General features: G+C 40.2%; 1 protein-coding gene across 1 annotated transcript in view; it reads left to right on the top strand.

Annotated features, from left to right (window-relative positions):
- Positions 1 to 19,332, top strand: part of LOC141746602 (von Willebrand factor D and EGF domain-containing protein-like) — a 187,291-nt gene that overhangs the window by 128,595 nt on the left and 39,364 nt on the right. Inside the window, exon 21 of the mRNA XM_074595441.1 lies at positions 11,082 to 11,972. Coding sequence (XP_074451542.1) covers positions 11,082 to 11,972 — 891 coding nt within the window. The remainder of the gene's footprint in view (positions 1 to 11,081; positions 11,973 to 19,332) is intronic.

Here is a 19,332-nt window from a genome sequence, read left to right as displayed (position 1 = left end):
TTATTAGCGCTTATCATTGATCACTGCCCATGAAAAATAAATAAGTCCAGTAAGAGCTTTGGTCACCAACCGGAGGCTTCACCTCTGGAGCTAACTGCAGGAGTAGGGACCTCTTGCTGCCTGGAACCAATCAAATGATTTTGCTTCAAGAGATGGCTGAAGAACATAATGGACTCCTTTCATCTCTTATCTAACAGAATTGATGAATTTGCATTAACAAGATCAAGGCCCAGATTCCAGTCTCTCTTACAGCAGTGTAAATCATAAGCGATTCCATTAAACGACTAGCGTTACCCTAATGGAGTGAGTCGAGCACTGTTCCTGGAAGACACATCTTAAAACCTGTTGAGGTAGGCACATCACACACAGAACTTTTAAATTAGAAATCTGTATGTACCAATAGGTATAGATAAAGCTCACACGCTTTTCAGCATTCAGCGGGTGCTTTGTAACGAGTAATCAACTGGTCTTGACTTGGCTTATGCCATGAGTTACAAGGCTCGCTTGAAGGCAGGAATATTTTGATGCTGCAGTCCTTAGCTGTGAGGTTATCCGAGATCCTTGCAAAGAAGGCGTAACACAAATACAGAACAAATAGTAAATAACACTCTGACTTGCTTCTCTGTGGTAACAGCCCTCAGCTATTCTTGTGGGCTCCAAAACCGGGAAGCGTTGCATCTCAATGCCACGGCTTCCAGCTCCAAGCTCTGACTCAGGCCGCTGAAATTCTGACCACAATTCATCTTGGAGTTTGTGGTGGAAGTTTGTGGTGGAGTTTGTGGTGTGGATCTCTTTTGTAAGCTATGTTTCAGTGTTTCTAGTGTGCGTATTTCAGGAAAAAATGAACATTTTTTCAGACTGACCAGTTATGATGTAATGATGTCTCCTTCGAGGGCTACATGATGAAACGGCAACTGAAGTGGGGTTAGAAATGCCACACAAAGACATTCCATAAAAATTTGGACTCACGAAAGACACAGTTTTGCAAATGGTATACCAGTAATCTTCGCACGAGGCCAGGATCAGCCTGGCGTGCTGGACATAAGCTGTGACCCTTTCCTGCCCTCTGAGTGTGTAATTGCCACTGAAAATCCACTCCCGTACCTGTCAAGATAGAAAGGGAATTGGAGAGTCGTTCTGATGGCTTTCTCCTCCTTAGGGATACCTAATAAAATATTAAGTATTTTTAGAAAAATATCAACACAGGGCTGTACGGTATATGCTATGACCCAAACATAACAACTACAGTAGGCACGGTGGGAAGAATATGTTTAGATAATTTAAAAGATAAACGGTTTCCAGCTCACTGATCCATACACTCTGTCAATCCAGAATTTGTTAAGTGCTTCCAATAGAGATGATATATTTAGGAAATGATGTAGCTCAGCAATAGAAGACCAATGAAGCCCAAGCCATAAAACCACTAGGGAAGAGGACTCAGCTATATGCCATGAATAATATTTACATTCAATCAGAACATCAAGTACAGATTACACTTCTCTCCTACCAAGAATGTGCCACCTTTTGCTTAAGCAATCACTGTGCCATCATGACTTTTAAGTGATAATAGCAACTCAGTCTCCAACAAATAATCTACGGAGGACACAAGCCCTGTAGTTTTTTTACATTGACAGAACAGAGAGCTAGATTATCTCCTCTTAAAATTTCCAAGCTCATTTAATCATCTAGCTATAATAGCACACAGCTTTTAAAGCGAGCCAACCCTGCTTCCACAAATTTGATAAGATTGCTGTTTTGTTAAATGCACTTAGAAGTCCTTTAAAACTGTAAGTAACTCATACTGGACCAATATCCTGGCCTCATTAAAGCAACACGAGTTTTGCCACTAACTGCAAAAGCCCAGCAGGAGTTGAATAAAAAGGATTCATAAGCAATACAAAGCACAGCACAGTACAGGGAGTAAAAATAGGTGTGAAATACACAGACTCGTTGCTCAGGACAAATTTAGGACTAGTTCCTTAACATCCTGCTGTTGTTGATGAACAGGTACCTACAGATGTAGTGGCACTCGTTTCACTGATCTTGCTTGCAGAAACAGGTGATAGTCATGGCCAATCCATGTGAATTTTGCCCCATATATTACATGTCTAGAGCTAGTTAATTTCTGAAGGGACAGAGCAACATCCCATAGCTAACGCAACCCAGCAGATGCTCTGGCATGCAGGAGAGAATGATCTCTCATGCTGATACTTTCTTAGACTAAGAATTTCACAGAACCATAGAATAGCCCAGGTTGAAGGGACCTCGAAAGATCATCTCGTCCAACCTTTGATTTCTCAAAGAGAATTTATCTCACAATATTATGACAAAAATACAAAAGACTTTTGTTCTGCTTAAATTTCTATAGGTCACAGTGGGGCAGAACTGCACACTGGAGGGCATCGCCAGAGCTCCCTGGTCTATAAGTGTGACAGCTGATAATCTTTTATATTACTGAAAAGTAAAAGTTCTCACTAAGAGTTTCTCCATGTTAACACACGTTGCTTTATGGTAGTTATGGAATATTGTCTTAAAAATCTCAGACTTGAATCAAGCTATTGGTTCATGAAATTTTAAATTCTTCTGAAGCTAATGTAATACCTCAGAGGAAAGGTAATCCTTAAGCCTTCTTCCTTCCTTCTCCCTCAAATGCCCCTGGTTAGTTCGTAACTTCCCCTTTATATTTGTTTGAATGCAAAAAATGAGACCTATTATCTTCTTCACAGCTGTTTATGTTACAGTGTTGAATCCCTGAGTGACCTCAGCTTGCTTCAAAATTCTTGCTCCATGAAAAACAATAATTTCCATAATACATCCTCAGAGCCTAAGAGAGGAAAAGATTAAACACAACACTGTTGCTAGCTGAAGTGCAACTATCAAATGTCTCTACTTGCTCATCCTAATATTCTTTCAAAGGGAGAAACACAGGCATTATAAAGGAAGCAAGTCTTATGACATGACTGTCCCCAATGTGTTACCATAGAATTCAAAGGGCAGAAGTCAGTTTTGCCAAGAGCTGATGACGCCTACGTTTACTAAAGCAGTGAGCTGTAGCTAAGTAGCCATATTTCAGGAACTGTAGCATTCAGAGTGTAGGCGGTTCAGACGGAAGATAAGCTTCAAATCCCGTACTAATGCTGCTTAGCTTGCATTTAGGGATGCCGACCCCTCTTCTAAACCGCAGCCTGAACTCAATGCACATTGTTCCTACTCTTTATGCACAGCTAAATGGACACACCGTTTATCAGCGCTCACCTGCCGACAACGGTGAAAAACCCATTTGGTTCAACTAGACACAAATTAGGACAACTGCCTAAGAACATTTGTGAAAACTTCTTATCAAAATTCCCCGCTTTTTTTTTTTTCTAACAAGAAACTATAGATAGTTGTCAACCTAATCCTCATCAGTTGAAATTGTGGAAAAATCCATAAAAGCATGATTTCACTGAGAGTATTTATATGTGCTTATATGGTATTAAGATAGATTCATTACTGGTTTCCAGGAAGGCATAGTTCAGATTTTTTCTTGGCTTTCATATGTAAAGTAACTCATTTTTCTGTGTTTACAGCCCAAAACAACATAATTATAGTTTTAGATTACTTACTTCTTGAATCAAATAAAAGGAGAATTTCAGTAAAATATTCAAATTTAAGCTATTTTTTCTTTGAAGAAATATTATAGATTTTCTTTTGAAGAAATGTTATGAACTTTATAATGTATTATTACAGTTCTAAAGGAGTCTACATAGATGATTCAGAGAATTAGACAGGGATGCTTCAGAGAGGATCTGTCTTGATTTAGCCTATTTTGTATATATCTATCAACCTGTTCAAGCCATGAGAGAGTCTGAAGGCCCATGAGGCATCATCAGATAAGAACAGAGTTTTTATTAATTTTTTCCATCTCTCGCAGCGCTGAGAAGTAAAATACACTGCCATTTCCTGAATAGAAAATATAATTTAGTTTTATGAACTCTATCTTAATACTGTCTTTGCAGCTGCTGAAATAATACAGTTGCAGACTCAAATAATTGGAGACGGTAAAACACAAAGAGGGGAGGTAAAAGTTCAGACCTGAAAGATGGACAAGGAATAGCGAAAGAAAGGACAATAAAACAGTGACGAGGGGGTTAAGTGGGTGATCCATGGTGTTTTGAAACACAACCATAGTTCTCCTTCGCTTCCTGTTTTGTTAGCTGGATATTCAGAGAAAGGCACAGGAAGAGCACTTCTAAAAACAGCAGCAGAGAATGGGTTAGACCCAAGGAAAGCAAAGAGCAGAAAAAGAGATCTAGTAACAAAGGAGCAAGGGGAGCGAGTCTCCCGCGCAAGGGGTGAGAGTACATCAAACGTGTTGAGCCTTTCCCACCCCTAGGAGAGAACTTTTCAATTAAATCTTGAAATAAACTGGAAGGTAGGAGAGGTGTTTGAGAAAGCAATGTTTGTAAAAACATAGCTGGTTTATAAATCTTCATATACAATCCAAAATAGATAGTGATAAAGAAAAATATTGATGGAGGGGAAAAAAAATCCCTGTTTGGGGAGCATGCTCACGTCTTTGCAATCAGTAATTTCTACACCATTTTTAAAAACACTGTCTCTGGTGACCCTGACGTTAAAATTTCTAGTGAAAACTTACAGAAAGCATCACAAAAGTAAAAAAAAAACAACAACAAAAAAAACCCAAAAAGGCAACACAATAAACACAGTCTGCAAACAAAGTGCACAAAAGACATTATTTCAGGCCCTTTTTTCTGTTCAGCTACCACTGTGTTCACCACCTTCTTGCACCCTTCTTGCACTTTGCCTGTACTAACCAAAAGCTGATGGATACCTCCTTGGAATACAGTTACACATAGGTTATGTGAAAGTGCCATGTATCAGGATAAGTTTCATATTTAAAACTGTTTTGTTACTTTCAGATTTGAGTGTCATTCTAGAAATCCGGCTTATAACCTGATACTAGTGTTTTCTGTTCAGGACACCTAAAAAGGAGTCAATCATTTAAAGTCTATGGAGAAATCTGGTTTAAATTGGTATAAACTAAGGCAGTATTAGTGCCCCAACTCTTTTAAGCTTTTTGTTTCTCTTAATTCCTAAATTATAATGCGCTCTAGTGGAAAAGATTTATGAATAGAAAAATATTTCATATAAGGAAAGGGATATACCTAAGCAAAATCTTTCTAAGGCATTGTTTTGGCATTTGTTGAGTACGAAAGGGATGATCTTTAAATTTATGTATTCCTTGACATATCTTAGATACGTCTGAAACTGTTCCCTGACATGTAGTCAGTAACACCATTTCTACGTTCATAAACTTTTTGGTTTCTGCTTGGGCATCTCAGAACGCCTATTTGGTTTACATTCATAAGTTAACGAATTGAGATGTCAATTATATTGCTCTGAAAACCTAGAGGCAAATGAACTATGTGTTGATGCAAACAAATACAAAAGGCCTTTAAAGCAACTTAAGCAAACACACTATTTCTTCTTGAGGTAATATTTTCTCATACAGGATCTCACACAGGATTTCAACATCCGAGAACTGAGAAAGGATCTCCTTGATGGCAGAGTCTGGACCCCAATCCATTTGTGGGAATCAATTCCTGTGAATATAGGAAGATTCGTAAACACAGTTTAGTGGGCGAGCTGGCTGAAGATCCCAGGGTTTCTCCTCCACAAAATGCATTGTGTTAGAGCAGAATCATTTTGTATTTCATACACAAAAAACAAATTTGCATTGCAAAATCTGAATGCATAGATTTGTGTATATGTAGCTGCAGCCACATTTGACGAGTCAGAAGCAGAGGAATAGTTAAAATCAGAAGTAGCCAGGTGATGCAGGCTCCACAGAATATTCCCTATTGTTTATGATTTTGGTAGGTGAAGGGGAAGGAAATTGCTCACCAGGTAGCAACATCGGCAACACAATCTCATTTTCTGTCTGGATGAAACATAGCCCAGGGAGAGTGAACGGGATGCTCACCTTTTAATTTCATCATTAAAGCAACAAGTGAGTACATTTACCCATCACAGAAGAGGTGGTTGGAGAGCACTGATTTTACTGAGACCGAATGTACCTACGCAGACGGATACGGAGTCGTGCGACTGCTTTACTCATGTGCTGCCCTGCCTGGATGTAAGGCACAGTAGGGCCAGAAGCTGTCCCGCTCTGTTAGCCCAGCACAAGCTACATAGCCTGGCTGGTTCCTTCTGTCACACGCAGCTCCACATCGTTTTCTGATTTGCGAATTCCAGATCTGGGCACCTCTTATGTAAAAGTTTTACTCCTATCCTCGATTTCCACATTTTTCAAATGGTGGTGGTGATTAACTTTTGCCTGTGCCTACTCCCAGTGTGTTTTGTCTTCCTAAACCCTTTTACAACACATTTGACTTTTCAATTTTTTGACATGAAAAACAGGTAAAGGATCATGAGCTCTAAACTTAAGGTCCTATCTAAATTTATAATAATATCCCAATCTCAATAACTGTAGAAACAAAATGCTATTGTTTCTACAAAAATAATCCTGGAAGTATACCCTTTGTAAAACTTGGAAGTCGAAGCTGTACCTCACTTAAAGGAGCTGAGGAATTTATTCTGGGAGTTATTGCTTGCGGTTGTAAGAGAGGGGACATCGGTGACTGGGAATTTCAAACAGCATCTGTATGTGGGGAAATTCTGTATACTTAAGAGGAAGGAAGGGAAAATCAAAGCTATATTTCTGAATATTTGGGAGAGGGAAGGCTTTAGGGTATGTTTGGATGGCTACACAGAAGATTTAGGAATTAAACATACTCTGACTAGAGAAGAAAGTTATGCCAGAAGTTAATTGTACAAAGTGGCAGATTAAGAATTGATGGAAAACCAGAATTTCCCTAGAGCTTCCTATTGACAGCTGCTCCCTTTCCCCTTTCTCACCAAGTAAATAACAGAGAAAAATATTAATGTGGAAAAGCAGAGAAGGGACGATCCCTAATACTCTGGTAACAAGACTTCTTAGACCAGTGTAATTTTTCTATTCTCTCTTGACATTTTAAATAAGATTTATGTGCTGGTAGATGTTTCAAATTTTAAATGATGACCCACATAGTGTAATATGTCAGAAGAGCATTTCTCTTTCGACATTCTTCTGAATGAGAAAAGTGCTACACAGCGTCTACTGCTAAATGTTAATAGCTCTAAAACTACACAAATTGTAAATTTATTGAATTGTGTTAATAAGGAGATGAATTCTTAAAACTATTCACAGAATTTGGAAATAGTTGTAACCTGATTGGAATTAAAGGTGCCCATAATCCTCTGAACTGACAGGCAGAAGAGACCCCAGCCAGATGGTCTTGCTAAGGAGGAGACAGTCTCCACCTGAAGAGTAGGCTGGTTTGGGGCACTTTATTAGATTAAAGGACAGAGAAGCACTTGAGATTACATGGCGATGCTTATAGTGTCTCCCTCATGTCACTAGATAAAAAAGTTACACTTGCATTTAAAAAATAAACTGTAAGTTTCTAACTCCAATAGCTGCAACGAGAAGCATGGCAATGAAAAGGTCATAAATACTCACGTCTACAAGAAGCTTAAGCAGGTGTTTGAGGTGTCAGCCGCTAGTTGGAGGTCAGGATGGGGCTGTCTCCAAGGCACATGTCTTGGGAAGAAAGGTGTGAGGTGCACGGGTCTAAGAGAAAGCACAGACTTGGGTGAACGGCACAGAGGAATATGGGAACCAACCTGGTCCACCCTGTCCAGGCAGAGTATGAAATGTGTGCTGCTTCTCTGGGAACAGGAATGGTTGGGGTCAGAAGTGAATGTGATTTCTTTTAATTCAAGTCTGAATGTGGCCTTTTTCTGAAAGTTTGTAAATGCAAAAAAATAGCCAGAAACTCAGAAGAGAGAAAATATATTAGATTTCTTTTCTGTATTTCATAGTGTTGATATCTCACCCTGGGTTTAAGAGACTGTCAAGTATCTTCTCCTTTTGTGAACTGCTATTTTCACTAGCTCATACAGTCATTTTATTACCTTCAAAATGAACATGATCCTCTTCAACTACAGATATCTAGTAGTTCACTATAAAATGCAATTCAAGTGAGAGAAGAAATCAGAATTTGCTGTGCCTTAACAATGCCATGACGGCATTGGCAAGCGTGAACCACAGACTGGTTATGAGGATTCTGATTTATGAGTTTAGTGCGAGGAGCACTGAGTATCTGAAACACCAGGAGAACCGAAGGCTGAGGGGGTTCTCATGTCGGGGAACTCCTGCACCACACAGATGGGAAGTGTCCCGGAGTTGAGTTGGAGGAGGGATGTTAAACTTCTGTCTCGGAAATGTGCCCTCTGTCACCCTTGTTCTGATCTTCCCCAGATAGGGGGACATAGAGGAATCTATCTTCTCCGGGCCTGATCCATCCCGGCATTGCACTGTGCTTACTGTGGTGTAACACCATCGATACGAATGGAGCTCCTGCCACGCACAGCTGGAGCAAAGCAGCAGGTTCTCGGTCCCTTATCTACCTCTGTGAAAAATAAACCCAATCGTTCCACTGCTGCACATTTCGCCGTTAGTACAGGCAGAAATACTGACAGGCAGTGAAAATGTATTTTTGTACCGTCATATAACCTTGAGCACTTTGCCTTGTCATTTTTTTGTTATTTTCATCCAGTCCAATATGTAATCATACAGTGGCATCACAGAGAAAACCAGATTCACGCAATCACACTTCTGCATTGATAATGGGTTATACATTTGAAGATATTGATCGGGTGCAAGGAAAATAAATTGAAGTAATACAGGATTTGAGAAAGCTGCTGACTGCAGACAACTGAGTCTGCAATCTTTTGGTATTCTTCTTTGTTTTAGCTTATTTAGATATCTGGAAGACTGCAGAAAGAAATTTTCAGGTATTCCAGAAAAAATCTATCGTATTCTAATCCTAACTAAATTGCACAGCATCACTACAAGTAAAAACGTGAAATGATGAGAGCTGAGAAGACACTCTAGTCACCACATTCGAATGATGCCAACATCTTATGAACTTTAGTGGCCTCTACAGAGTGGCTGAGGGACCTTGATCAGTATGTATCATAATGAACAACCACCCAAAGTGGACTGCTGCTCTTCATTGGTAGTATTATTTGAGATGTAAAAATTACATTATCATAGATACACCCCAACAGTATGCTCCGCCTTACAGGGAAGGCTGTAGCTTATTTGCTATATCATCTGTATCATCTGATAAAGAAATAAAAGATTTACCTTTCTCGGGTAGTCAGTCTGATCCCCTTACTAGTTGCTAAAATTTGCTTAGGAGGAATCCCATTTAATGACACAGTGGAAGGATCTCAACGCTATAATCAGGGCTCATTTTGGAAATATGTCAGACAGGTCATCCAGCCTTTAATTGTCATTCCTGTTGACTTCTGGTCTCTCAATCAAATTTTCTAATGGCAGTAACGATCATCTATTTTCCTGTGGGGATATTTCCTTCACCTTTCTCTCATTCATTTTTCAAAATCCTTTGACTTCTCCTATCCTCTCATGCTCTTTTTGCTGACGTCCTCCTTGCCTCACCATTTCTTTTCTTCCATTCTGTGTACCTCATCATTCATCAGCCTTACTTTGGACAGTAAAATCCATGTGTTTACCTACTGCTCTAGTAAATACCATGTATTTACCTACTGATGTCCATAGCTTGATTCAGTACCATTGGGAAACTCCAAAACATTAGGCTTCAAGGCAATAAAAACTCATCAGCCACTAGTAGATGACACTTTTTATCAGCCAAATAAACACGACTTTGCGTGCCGGGATATGCTTTGGTCTAGTCAATGCTCTAACTTACATTTTGACCTTTGCTAAGCATCCTAATCTCTTTCCTTGCTAACTGTAGATAATTTCTACATCAATAGGAGTTTTAAGAAAGTGATTAATATTTATATTTAAAATGAAGAGGTACATCCCACATGGGGTTAACCCTAGAAGCAATTGAGGTTTTTTTGTTCAGGATCCAATACATTCTGTTTCCTATGGAGTGAGTATGCCAGAACCGGTTAAAAATAGCTTCTTCCATTCATTAGAGTCAGCAGATGGCCATTAATCTTCCTGAAAGTATTGATTCAAACTACTCGTCTCCACTTTCAAGGCCCTTCACAGACTTCCCTCTCCCCATCTATCATCCCTCCTTACACAACTGAAAAGGTGGCTGGCTTTGTAACAAGTGGGTGACAGTTACAAACCAGCACTCTCTCTTACATGCTGCCCCTCACGTCTGGAGGGAGCCGTACACAGCATTAACAAAGCTTTTCCATTTGTCTCCTTTAAATGCTTTTCTAAAACTTCCCTTTGCCATAAGGACTGCAAAAGCATTACATAGTTACACACCGGTGTAATGGGACTAGACTCCCTCTAGGACATGGTGTTGCCAAGGACCATCTCAACATTCTTTATTTCTCCATCTCCAACATCTATCTGTCCCAAACTGCAATGTCTCGTCCTTCTCCTAGACTGCAAGAGCTTGAATGCAAAGTCTCTGCATTACGTACTGTCTAGCAGAACATTTCCCAGCACATAATTGCAATACAGACAATTAATAAGAAACAAGTATTAGCTCAGGTGGTCAAGAACTGCAGGGTGTACCACAGAAAGGTGCCAAAACCTCATGGACTAGTGTAAGCCAAAATTAGTAAACCAGCATGGCAAGTAGTTTTGCCTGGCTGCAATTTAACCCCTGTAAGCCCAGTGCTACCCCTCAAAGAATAATGTCTGACCTTCACCGAGACTTACTACCTTAGGCTCGATGTTAAGACAGCATGAACGTATTTCATGTAGTTCATGAAGTGCCACGCTGTACGTTTTGGTATTGCAGTTCCCTGTACATCCAGTGCTGGTGTTACCCTTAGCAGATAACACCGTGTCATTTCTGTGCCAGACAGCATAAACGCGCCCTTAGTGTATATGACAGATTAACTGTTTTACTTCTAGAATTGATGTCCTTTGTTTTCTCATAAGTTAAATGTTCACTGCAGTTCCTTTAAACTCTAAACCAGCAAATTTGGCTAATATATATCTTCTTCTGCCCTAGTTTCAAGATCTTCCCAAAGCCATGTGGACTTTGATGGAAGAAATATTGAAGATGCTAGAGGCTCTCACCAGGAAGACATTTTAAAGACATCAAGAAACATATATTCCCTTCTTTCCCAAACCCAAATTCCAAGACAAGAAACTACATACTTTTTGGAAAGAAACCCCACAGTCACTAACAATCCATCCCTTACAATGAAAAGGAAGACTTCCCAAGCTCAGACATCATCAGCAAAAAAAAATGACATGGAGTTCACAGCACCTGAGAAACAGTCTTTTCTTGAAAGAAGGAGTGATACACGCACTTTCCTTCTGCACGAGGAGCCAGACCCCAGGGCCACAACTGCCAGTGTGACAACCCATCCCCCTCTCCATTTTAAACAACACAAACCGGGGACAACAGGAACCGTTCCTTCTCATCGCAACACAAACGCAAGTTCACTCTTCTCAAGGCTACATGCTGCTCAGCAAACTCGTTCCAAGTACGGCTATTCTCCCAGGAAATGGCCCGGTCGAGTCGCAGTCTTGAAGGCTAAACCACCCCAGGACTTCCCAACAGAGCAGCAGAGAGCATCTCCATTGGCAACACACCTCACGTCCCCTTTCCATTTAATAGGTTCTTCCCTTGATGCAGCTTCCCAGAGTGCTATCATCCCGGCAGGGTCTGCTCCCTGGGCAAGGCTGCCGGCACAGACCGCAGCAGCCCGAAAGGCGTACAACACAGCAATGGATCGTGTGGAACTGCCAAAACCCAGCGGTGGGACGCATCAGAAAGTCGTTTGTGCTAATACGCCGTGCTTTACTGGTGTGAAGTGTGAGCCGGCCGAAGATGGAGGATTTAAATGTGGGTCTTGTCCCACTGGATACAGGGGTGATGGAATTACATGTGAAGGTAAGGGGGGAAATCTTCTTTCAAATTCTGTTATAATTTCAAATCTAGTAACTCCACAAAGTAAAAATTAATTTTGATTATAAATTTGGAGATTTTTCTAGCTGGGATCTTTCTGGTTTTCAAAGCCAATTATATCTCAAAATAATAGACAAGCATTCTATAACTTTGAAAAAGCTCTTTCTGCTTACATAAATGACATATTTATTTGATAATATCTAATCAATTGAAACCAGGGACAGATTGCAATCTTGCTTACCCTTGCTTAAGGCCAGATTCATTCTACTGAAGTCATTACTTTAGAAAACACATAAAACTTCTGTTTTAAGGAAAGGGTAAAATTAACGCCATTTCTCTATGCAACAAATATTCTAGGAAAAACTAATTGTTCTACTACCTAAAAGATTATTTTAAATATCTATCTAATATCTTAAATACAAAACTGAACTTGTCATCTGAAATATATAGCACCAGAAGGGTTTTCACAATATATTGAGTTATTTATTAGACTGTTTAGAATACCTCTGTAAAACAATAGTATTATGCACATTGTTGAAACAACGGATTCCCTGACTTAGCTATCATTAATTACACCTTTTGTTGAAAACCCTCTGATAAGTTGATATCTTAATTGGCCTTTCACTACACAAAGGAAAAAGCATTCGCATCATCTATTTCATTCTCTTTCACATATGGTTTGTCGTGCGCTGCGCACAGAGCAGGCAGGCGTAGGGGGGTCTCAGCCGTGACCCACTGCCGAGGACCTTGCAGGGATTCTTTGCTGTAAAGAAGGCTCTGTGGGGACGCAAAGCCCCCAGAAATACTGCAGCCCTCTGAGCTCAGAGCAGTGCTGGAGATATATTACAAAATGCGTAAGAAAAGGTTACTATCATCCTGGGTGCTATAATTTTTGTCTGTTTGCACATTCCTGAAATGCCCCTTCTAAAGGACTTAAGGTTACTTGGCACAAAAGACCCTGTCTTTTGACCTCTGATTTGTACCTGGAGCTGGAGAAGTACCAAGTAGCTCCTACTACTGGGAAGCCCAAAGCAAGTTTGGCCACAGAATGTCCTCCCCTCAAAGACCAGGCCCATGTACATATGAATATTTATGAATACGGGCATATGGCTGCTTCGTGTATATTTAGTATGCCCATCAGTATAGTTCTTAAAACATAAATCTACCTCTGCCTTTTACTGTCTCGCAAGACGAGATGTTTTCTTCAATTACTGGTATTACTGAAAATCTCTCTGGAGAGTCCTTAGGATGAAATACTTTATTACCAACATCATTCTCTGTCTCGGGGCTTGATGACACGATACACAAACATCCTTTATTTGTCTCTTGTCACTGACCGCGTCACCTGACTCAATAATGAGCCTGTCTGCTCCCCGCTTCGGCTTCATCCCGAGACCCTCCACCCACCTGCGAGCACCCTCCTGGAGCGTGGCCAGGAGGGTGAATAGCACCCATTGTACCTCCAGCCGTCGATGCCTCTTCCCATGTCAGATGCAGCTGACTCATCATGACAGATGAAGTTGAAAGATGAGGATAATTCCTTGGATTAAGGCCTGTCGTAACCTCAGCTCTCAGCACCTTGCGATGCTGCCACGATGGTGCCGACTTCCCCGAAAACAGTAGTACCTTCCAGGAGCAGGAGGCAGCAAAATTGAACAAGTGATCAAAGCTTAGGTGAGACCAGCATTTGCGAAATCTCCAGACTTTGATGCAACATCCGTGGCAAGTGAGCAAAAATGTCGACAGCTTCACAAGCTATCGATGGTTGTCACCGTCCTGTTTGATATCAAAATTCACCAAGATAAAAGAAACAGCCCCATCGGTAGCAAGTTTTAATACCTGTGGAGCTTGAGGGGATGTGACCTTTGTTTAATAAGAGTGTCTGAAAATATTCTAAGATAAGAAATACTTTACCGAGTGATATTTATCATGTTACAGAATGTAATTTTTATTTTTTTTTCCTGTTGTGCGCTTCAAAATCAGGCTTTGAGGACTGGTAGGGAAAAAATAAGCAACATCCTGAAAATGATTTTCTCTTCTAAAATAAATCATACCAAATTTTATTTCTCTAATATTCTTATCCCTTTGGTCAAGCCCCTCTAACTCCCTGTTATGATTTTGTTGGAAGTCCCCTCCCTCTACTCTGTCCTTCTTGCTTTGAGAATCACAGACTCACAGGAGTCCAGGCTGGAAAAGACCTCTGGTGATCATCAGGTCCAACCTCCGATCTTCTTTTGGAAGAATATAGCTAGATGTCAGTGTGTTTGGCTTATCTTCAAGCATCTAAACTTAGACATGTTCAGATTCTCTTAGCAATTTCCATTTAGATCACTCCCTTCACTACTGACAACTTTATCACATGTGAAAAGTAGGACCTTGCTTTTACCCATCTTGCTTTGGCATAACAAGCATTACAGATTCTTAATTCTCTTAATTCTGGCTACTTACTCTGCAGATGAGGTGAGTTGAAGTAGTTCTTCAAGGCTCTACTCATCACTCCCGTGCCCTTTCCTACAGCTGGCCAGGTTCTCGGCTTGCAGAGCTCTTTCGCCTTCCTGCACAAAGCCAATTACCATTTATTAGTGACCTAACTTTAAGACTAGTCTGCTAAACCGCCAAATCCTTGAAAAACATCATTTCAGAGTAGCATTTTTGAGATAGCCAACAGCACCTACACAAATCAAAAATAAGCAGGAGAAATAAGGCCTATTGTAGCCCCCGGGATTGCCCTGCATGTTCTCTGGCACAAGACGCTCGCTGGCCTTTATGGAGTCAACTTAGCCAAGAGTTCCTCTGGTGATGAAGGAGATTACTAAATGCATAATTTCCACTCTCAGTGTCCTTTTCAAGTATATACACCATAAAACCAATGCATTGCTCCGGTAAACTCCTAGCAATTTTACGGATCAGCATCGATCACCTGCCAAAGCGAGCTGCAGAAGTGCCATGACACTTACAGAGCTTTAAATATTTCAGCTCAGTATGCCAACAGAATAAAAAAACTAGTAATGTGATAATGCATAACTAGTCTAAACAGGATTGTTTTCAGAATGTTTCTGATACTTTGTCTCGCGTATTACAACTGGCACGTGTAACGCAGCACTTATTTTAACATTTGAGGCTAACGCTCTGACATATTCGTTGGTGTTGTTAGTGACATTAGAGCAATTACTTAATGTCCTGCCTCTGTTCCCCGCTCTACAGCAGGGACGTAAGCTTGCACTTTCAAAGATGTCGTATCCACTGGACAAGGAAACGAATGCCGTCTTTTCCCTGGGCTCGGTTTATTCACCAGGGTCTGTGCATATGGCACTGTCTGAGAACAGCTGTTGTGTCTCTTGAGCTCCGTAGGGTGCCCTAAGGTGGAACATGTCCTTTTCATTCCACAACGGGGATGAAGCTAACAAAAAATTCTGCTCTCGGCATCATTGTTGTGCTTCTTTCCGAGAGACCTAAACCTGAAGCCTGAAGAAAAATAAGAATTTAAGCCAAATTCCCGGTCATCCCTGTTTTTATTTCTCTTACCTTAAACTCATTCAATGAGGAGTGTCTCGTTGCTAAACTTGTACAATTAAAACATCAAAGGCTCAGTTCCACGGAATACAGACGACTATTTATAACTATTTTGGATTAAGTGACAGTTAAGGACTATTATTTTTCTCATTTTTTAGTAGTCATAAAAGTTCCTCAGGATTCCTATAAAAGATAAAGTCATGCTACTTTAGAAACATTTTCTCAAAAATGTTAAATCAGTAAAACTCTTGGATATTTTATAGGCTTTGCACAGTATTTTCTGATGGAAGGGGAGGACTAGAACAGTAGTAGTCACGCTTTCTGCTCAAGAGTTGAAAACATAGCATTGCCTTGACATTACAAAATCAACTGTTCAAACGAAATAATTTTCAAAATAACAGGAAAGATGGAGTAGTTGGGAAAATCTTATGACCTCAGGATGCACAGCTGGATGAAATGAGGTAAAAAAAACCCCAGGTAGCTGGCATTCATCTGTTCTGACATTTTTACGTCCAAAAAGCTCTACTCTGCCGTACCAGACCAAAAGTCCTTCCCCCATCTCAAATAGCTACCAACAGCAGATGTCTGGCAATACATGGGAAAGATATCGGGATACTGTCCAGAATAGTCTCTCAGCAAATTATAGATCTTGTGCTTCAAAAAGCAAAGGTGATGCCTTTGAAGAGTGGCCTGCTCAACCTTTCCAGGCCACATCTCATGTTGTAGTTTTCTATTTTATATCCCCAAGTCACGTTTTTCCCAAAGACCTGATCTATGCACTTCTTCTTCGTACAAAAGTTGTTCTAGAACTGTGGTTATCCCTGTCGCCTTTGTTTTTGCATCTTTTCCATTTTTACTCTATTTTTTCTGAGCTGGAGGATCAGACCTGAATGTGGTGTTTCAGATGCAGCTCACCATGGATACCGGTCATGATAAAGTCTGGCATTTTCTGCTCTGCTCATTTCTTAACTATTCCTAACACTTTATTTGCTTGTTTGACTGCAGATGAGCACTCAGCTGACATTTCTCAAGACAAAACCCATTAGTACAACCTAACTAGAAACGTTGTCTGCATTTGTATTCCCAATTTATTCAGTCAAGTTAATCTTGTTAATTTTCTATTTGCTATGATAGGTATTTATTTCATAACGGCGCTCTGGACTGCTGGACTATTTAAATATGCATGTGAGTTATTTTAATGGCACTAATGCATGCTTTAACCCTATGCTTTATTTCCTTTATCTGTATATCTTCCATGCGAAAGAAAGGCTTCAATCCATATCTGTTCAAAAGAAGAACAAAAACTCTGTCCAACCTGCAATGTAACTTTCTTTTCCTTATTCTCCCTCCCTTGTGCTGCAAATATTCAAACTTGACCTGTACATTTAGGAAATTAGATTAATGCAACTATGAAAGAAAATTAATAACGTACAACGTTTGCATGAAACAAGACAGCTTAGGCTCCATCCAGTGAATTTCCAAATTTTTAAATGGAACTGCAGGTGATGCTCTCACACCTCCGAGCCTTCCTCTAACGGCGCGCGCCCAGGACCTCACGTGCCGGACGGCACAGGGAGCCTTCTCGCTGTTGGGATGTTAAGCAATAACTCTGTCGCGGAAGCCATTTGCTGATTAGGCTGTCGAAAATGGAGGGAAGAACACAGCATCTGGTATTCTTGAGTACCCCCAAAGTTATCGTAGAGAAACTTATAAGAAGTGCATGATCTCATTTTAATGGAAAAAAGTAGTTTCAGGATATTTCCCAAAAAGCCTTTTCAGAGAAAACAATAATGGACTTCTCCATTTTTACCTCCAGATTTTAAATTATAAACATAAACATACGTACATTTGACAGCAAGATTGACCATTTACAGCAATGTTTTCCTCTTTACTGTCATTTTATACCATCCAAAATCGCTTAGTATAAAAACACTGCAATACCTTTGGACAATTTAGCAAACGCTCATGGAAAAAAAAAATTCATTCCAGAAGATGAAAGACGGAAGTTTCGGAAAAAGAATTTGACACAAACAGTATATTTCTATTATGGAGGGAAATGTCTTTTAGGTGAATATTAGTCTCGCTCTCACATTGCAGCCAGTGTTCAGTTTTTATCTTTTGCTATTCACCAGCAATAGAATAGTTTTAAACATTTTACTATTAAATGTCACCATAAGAGCTAAATGTTTTAATATCCAAAATACCATGTTCTTTTCTGACAGTTCAGATGCACCTCGAAATGTGTAAAGGCCAGATGGAGAGTACTCTGTTCAAATGGACACATTCACTTTAAGTGCTGCGTACAAAACACGCTGAAATAAAGCATAATATGTTTGACTGTCAGTGTGCTTGGCACAGCCCTTGGGCACCTGGAGGCTTTATGCGGCCATCGTCCTCCAGGAAAGACAATCACATTTCACGCACTTCAAAAAGAGCGGTACATTTTTCCCAGGTTTTGTGTTTCCCCATCTCCACGCAGAGAATATTAACCCATTCCACCTACCGTTAATTTCTAATTGCAAAGAGATCCCTTTATAAGCAACTCCCCGTGGTCACCCAGGCCCAGAAGAGCGGAGATGTTTCAGAGGGAGGTGTGTGCAGCGGACGGGTGGGCACCCTCCTCCCTTGCGCCTGTCATTCACTTCAGTGACATCTACCACAAGCCCCCGAACGCGACTGGTGGCTTATAAATAGAGTACTGCAATTTTAAAGGAATAACAAATTTCTTTGAAAACAGCTTCGATTTCTTTCCCTTTCTTCCGCTTTCTGTTCCACCACGGACTGCTGCCCGCTGCTCGCACCAGAGCCCGAGCTGCCTGAGCCTCTGACCTGCTCCAGCCCCTGCTGCCGGTGGTGGAATTCGAAGAACTTTAGGAAAGGTTAACCCTAACTGCTTAATGGGTCTAAATCAAATCTATTCATGTTGTCCTCAAATTGCCATTGCTTTTTTTTTTTATTCTTTTTTTCTCCCAGACGTACACTTCAAATTTCAGCTAAACACATGTGGAATTGCAAATGTCTAAACCTTATAGCCCATCAAATCAAAACTAAAGTTAGCCTAATGACATTCTCAGCATGTTTAGTAGGGATCTAAACTATATCTAGCAAGTTTTCTGTTCTCAGGCATGTCAAATCCTAAAGTTATTTTAATGCAACATTGAAAATTTCACCGTTAAAACTATATGGTAACAGGAGGTGTAAATACTGCGGTACCTGAAGAGCAGATCTAACGCCAAATACATTTCTTTAATGTTATTTGTGTCAAAATGGTTTATTTAAAGGCACCTTCTTGGAGTTTGTCTTTTTAACTGCAATCAGAAAATGCGTGCTGGCTTTTGTAACGTTTTTGGGTGACAAGGTTGATATGCAATGGCTTTATGTGAAGGCTTGGTGGCATCGTAAGAGGTGAGGAGGCCTTTGATGCACGAGCTTTGTTTAAATTGTGCGGTGCTACAAGTATTTGTCCTTCATTTAGCTTTCCAGTTACATAGTCCATTTTCCAGTTTTAAGAGCAAAATGTGGTACATTCAGGGGTTTTTTGCCCTTGTAACAATACTTAAAATGAAAGATGCTTTGTTTCAGATCTCTTTAGCTTCACTTTGCGTTTTCCTTGGAATAACCTTGCTTAGCTTCATATCCATTATAAAAGACAAAACTCTGCCAGTAAAGTGTGCCAAAGTGCAACATTTTTCTCTGTATTCACTTCCCAAGCACAAGGAAAGATATTTTTCATTCTTTTATGTGAGGTGGCTTTTTTTTTCTGAAGGTGTGAGAGCCAGCCGACACACATGCCTTGCTCTGCTCCTGCACACAGCATTTCTTCTTCTTCAAG

The sequence above is a fragment of the Larus michahellis genome, chromosome 7, assembly GCF_964199755.1.
Source record: "Larus michahellis chromosome 7, bLarMic1.1, whole genome shotgun sequence".
Classification (NCBI taxonomy): domain Eukaryota; kingdom Metazoa; phylum Chordata; class Aves; order Charadriiformes; family Laridae; genus Larus; species Larus michahellis.
This window is presented reverse-complemented; position numbering and strand designations above follow the sequence as displayed.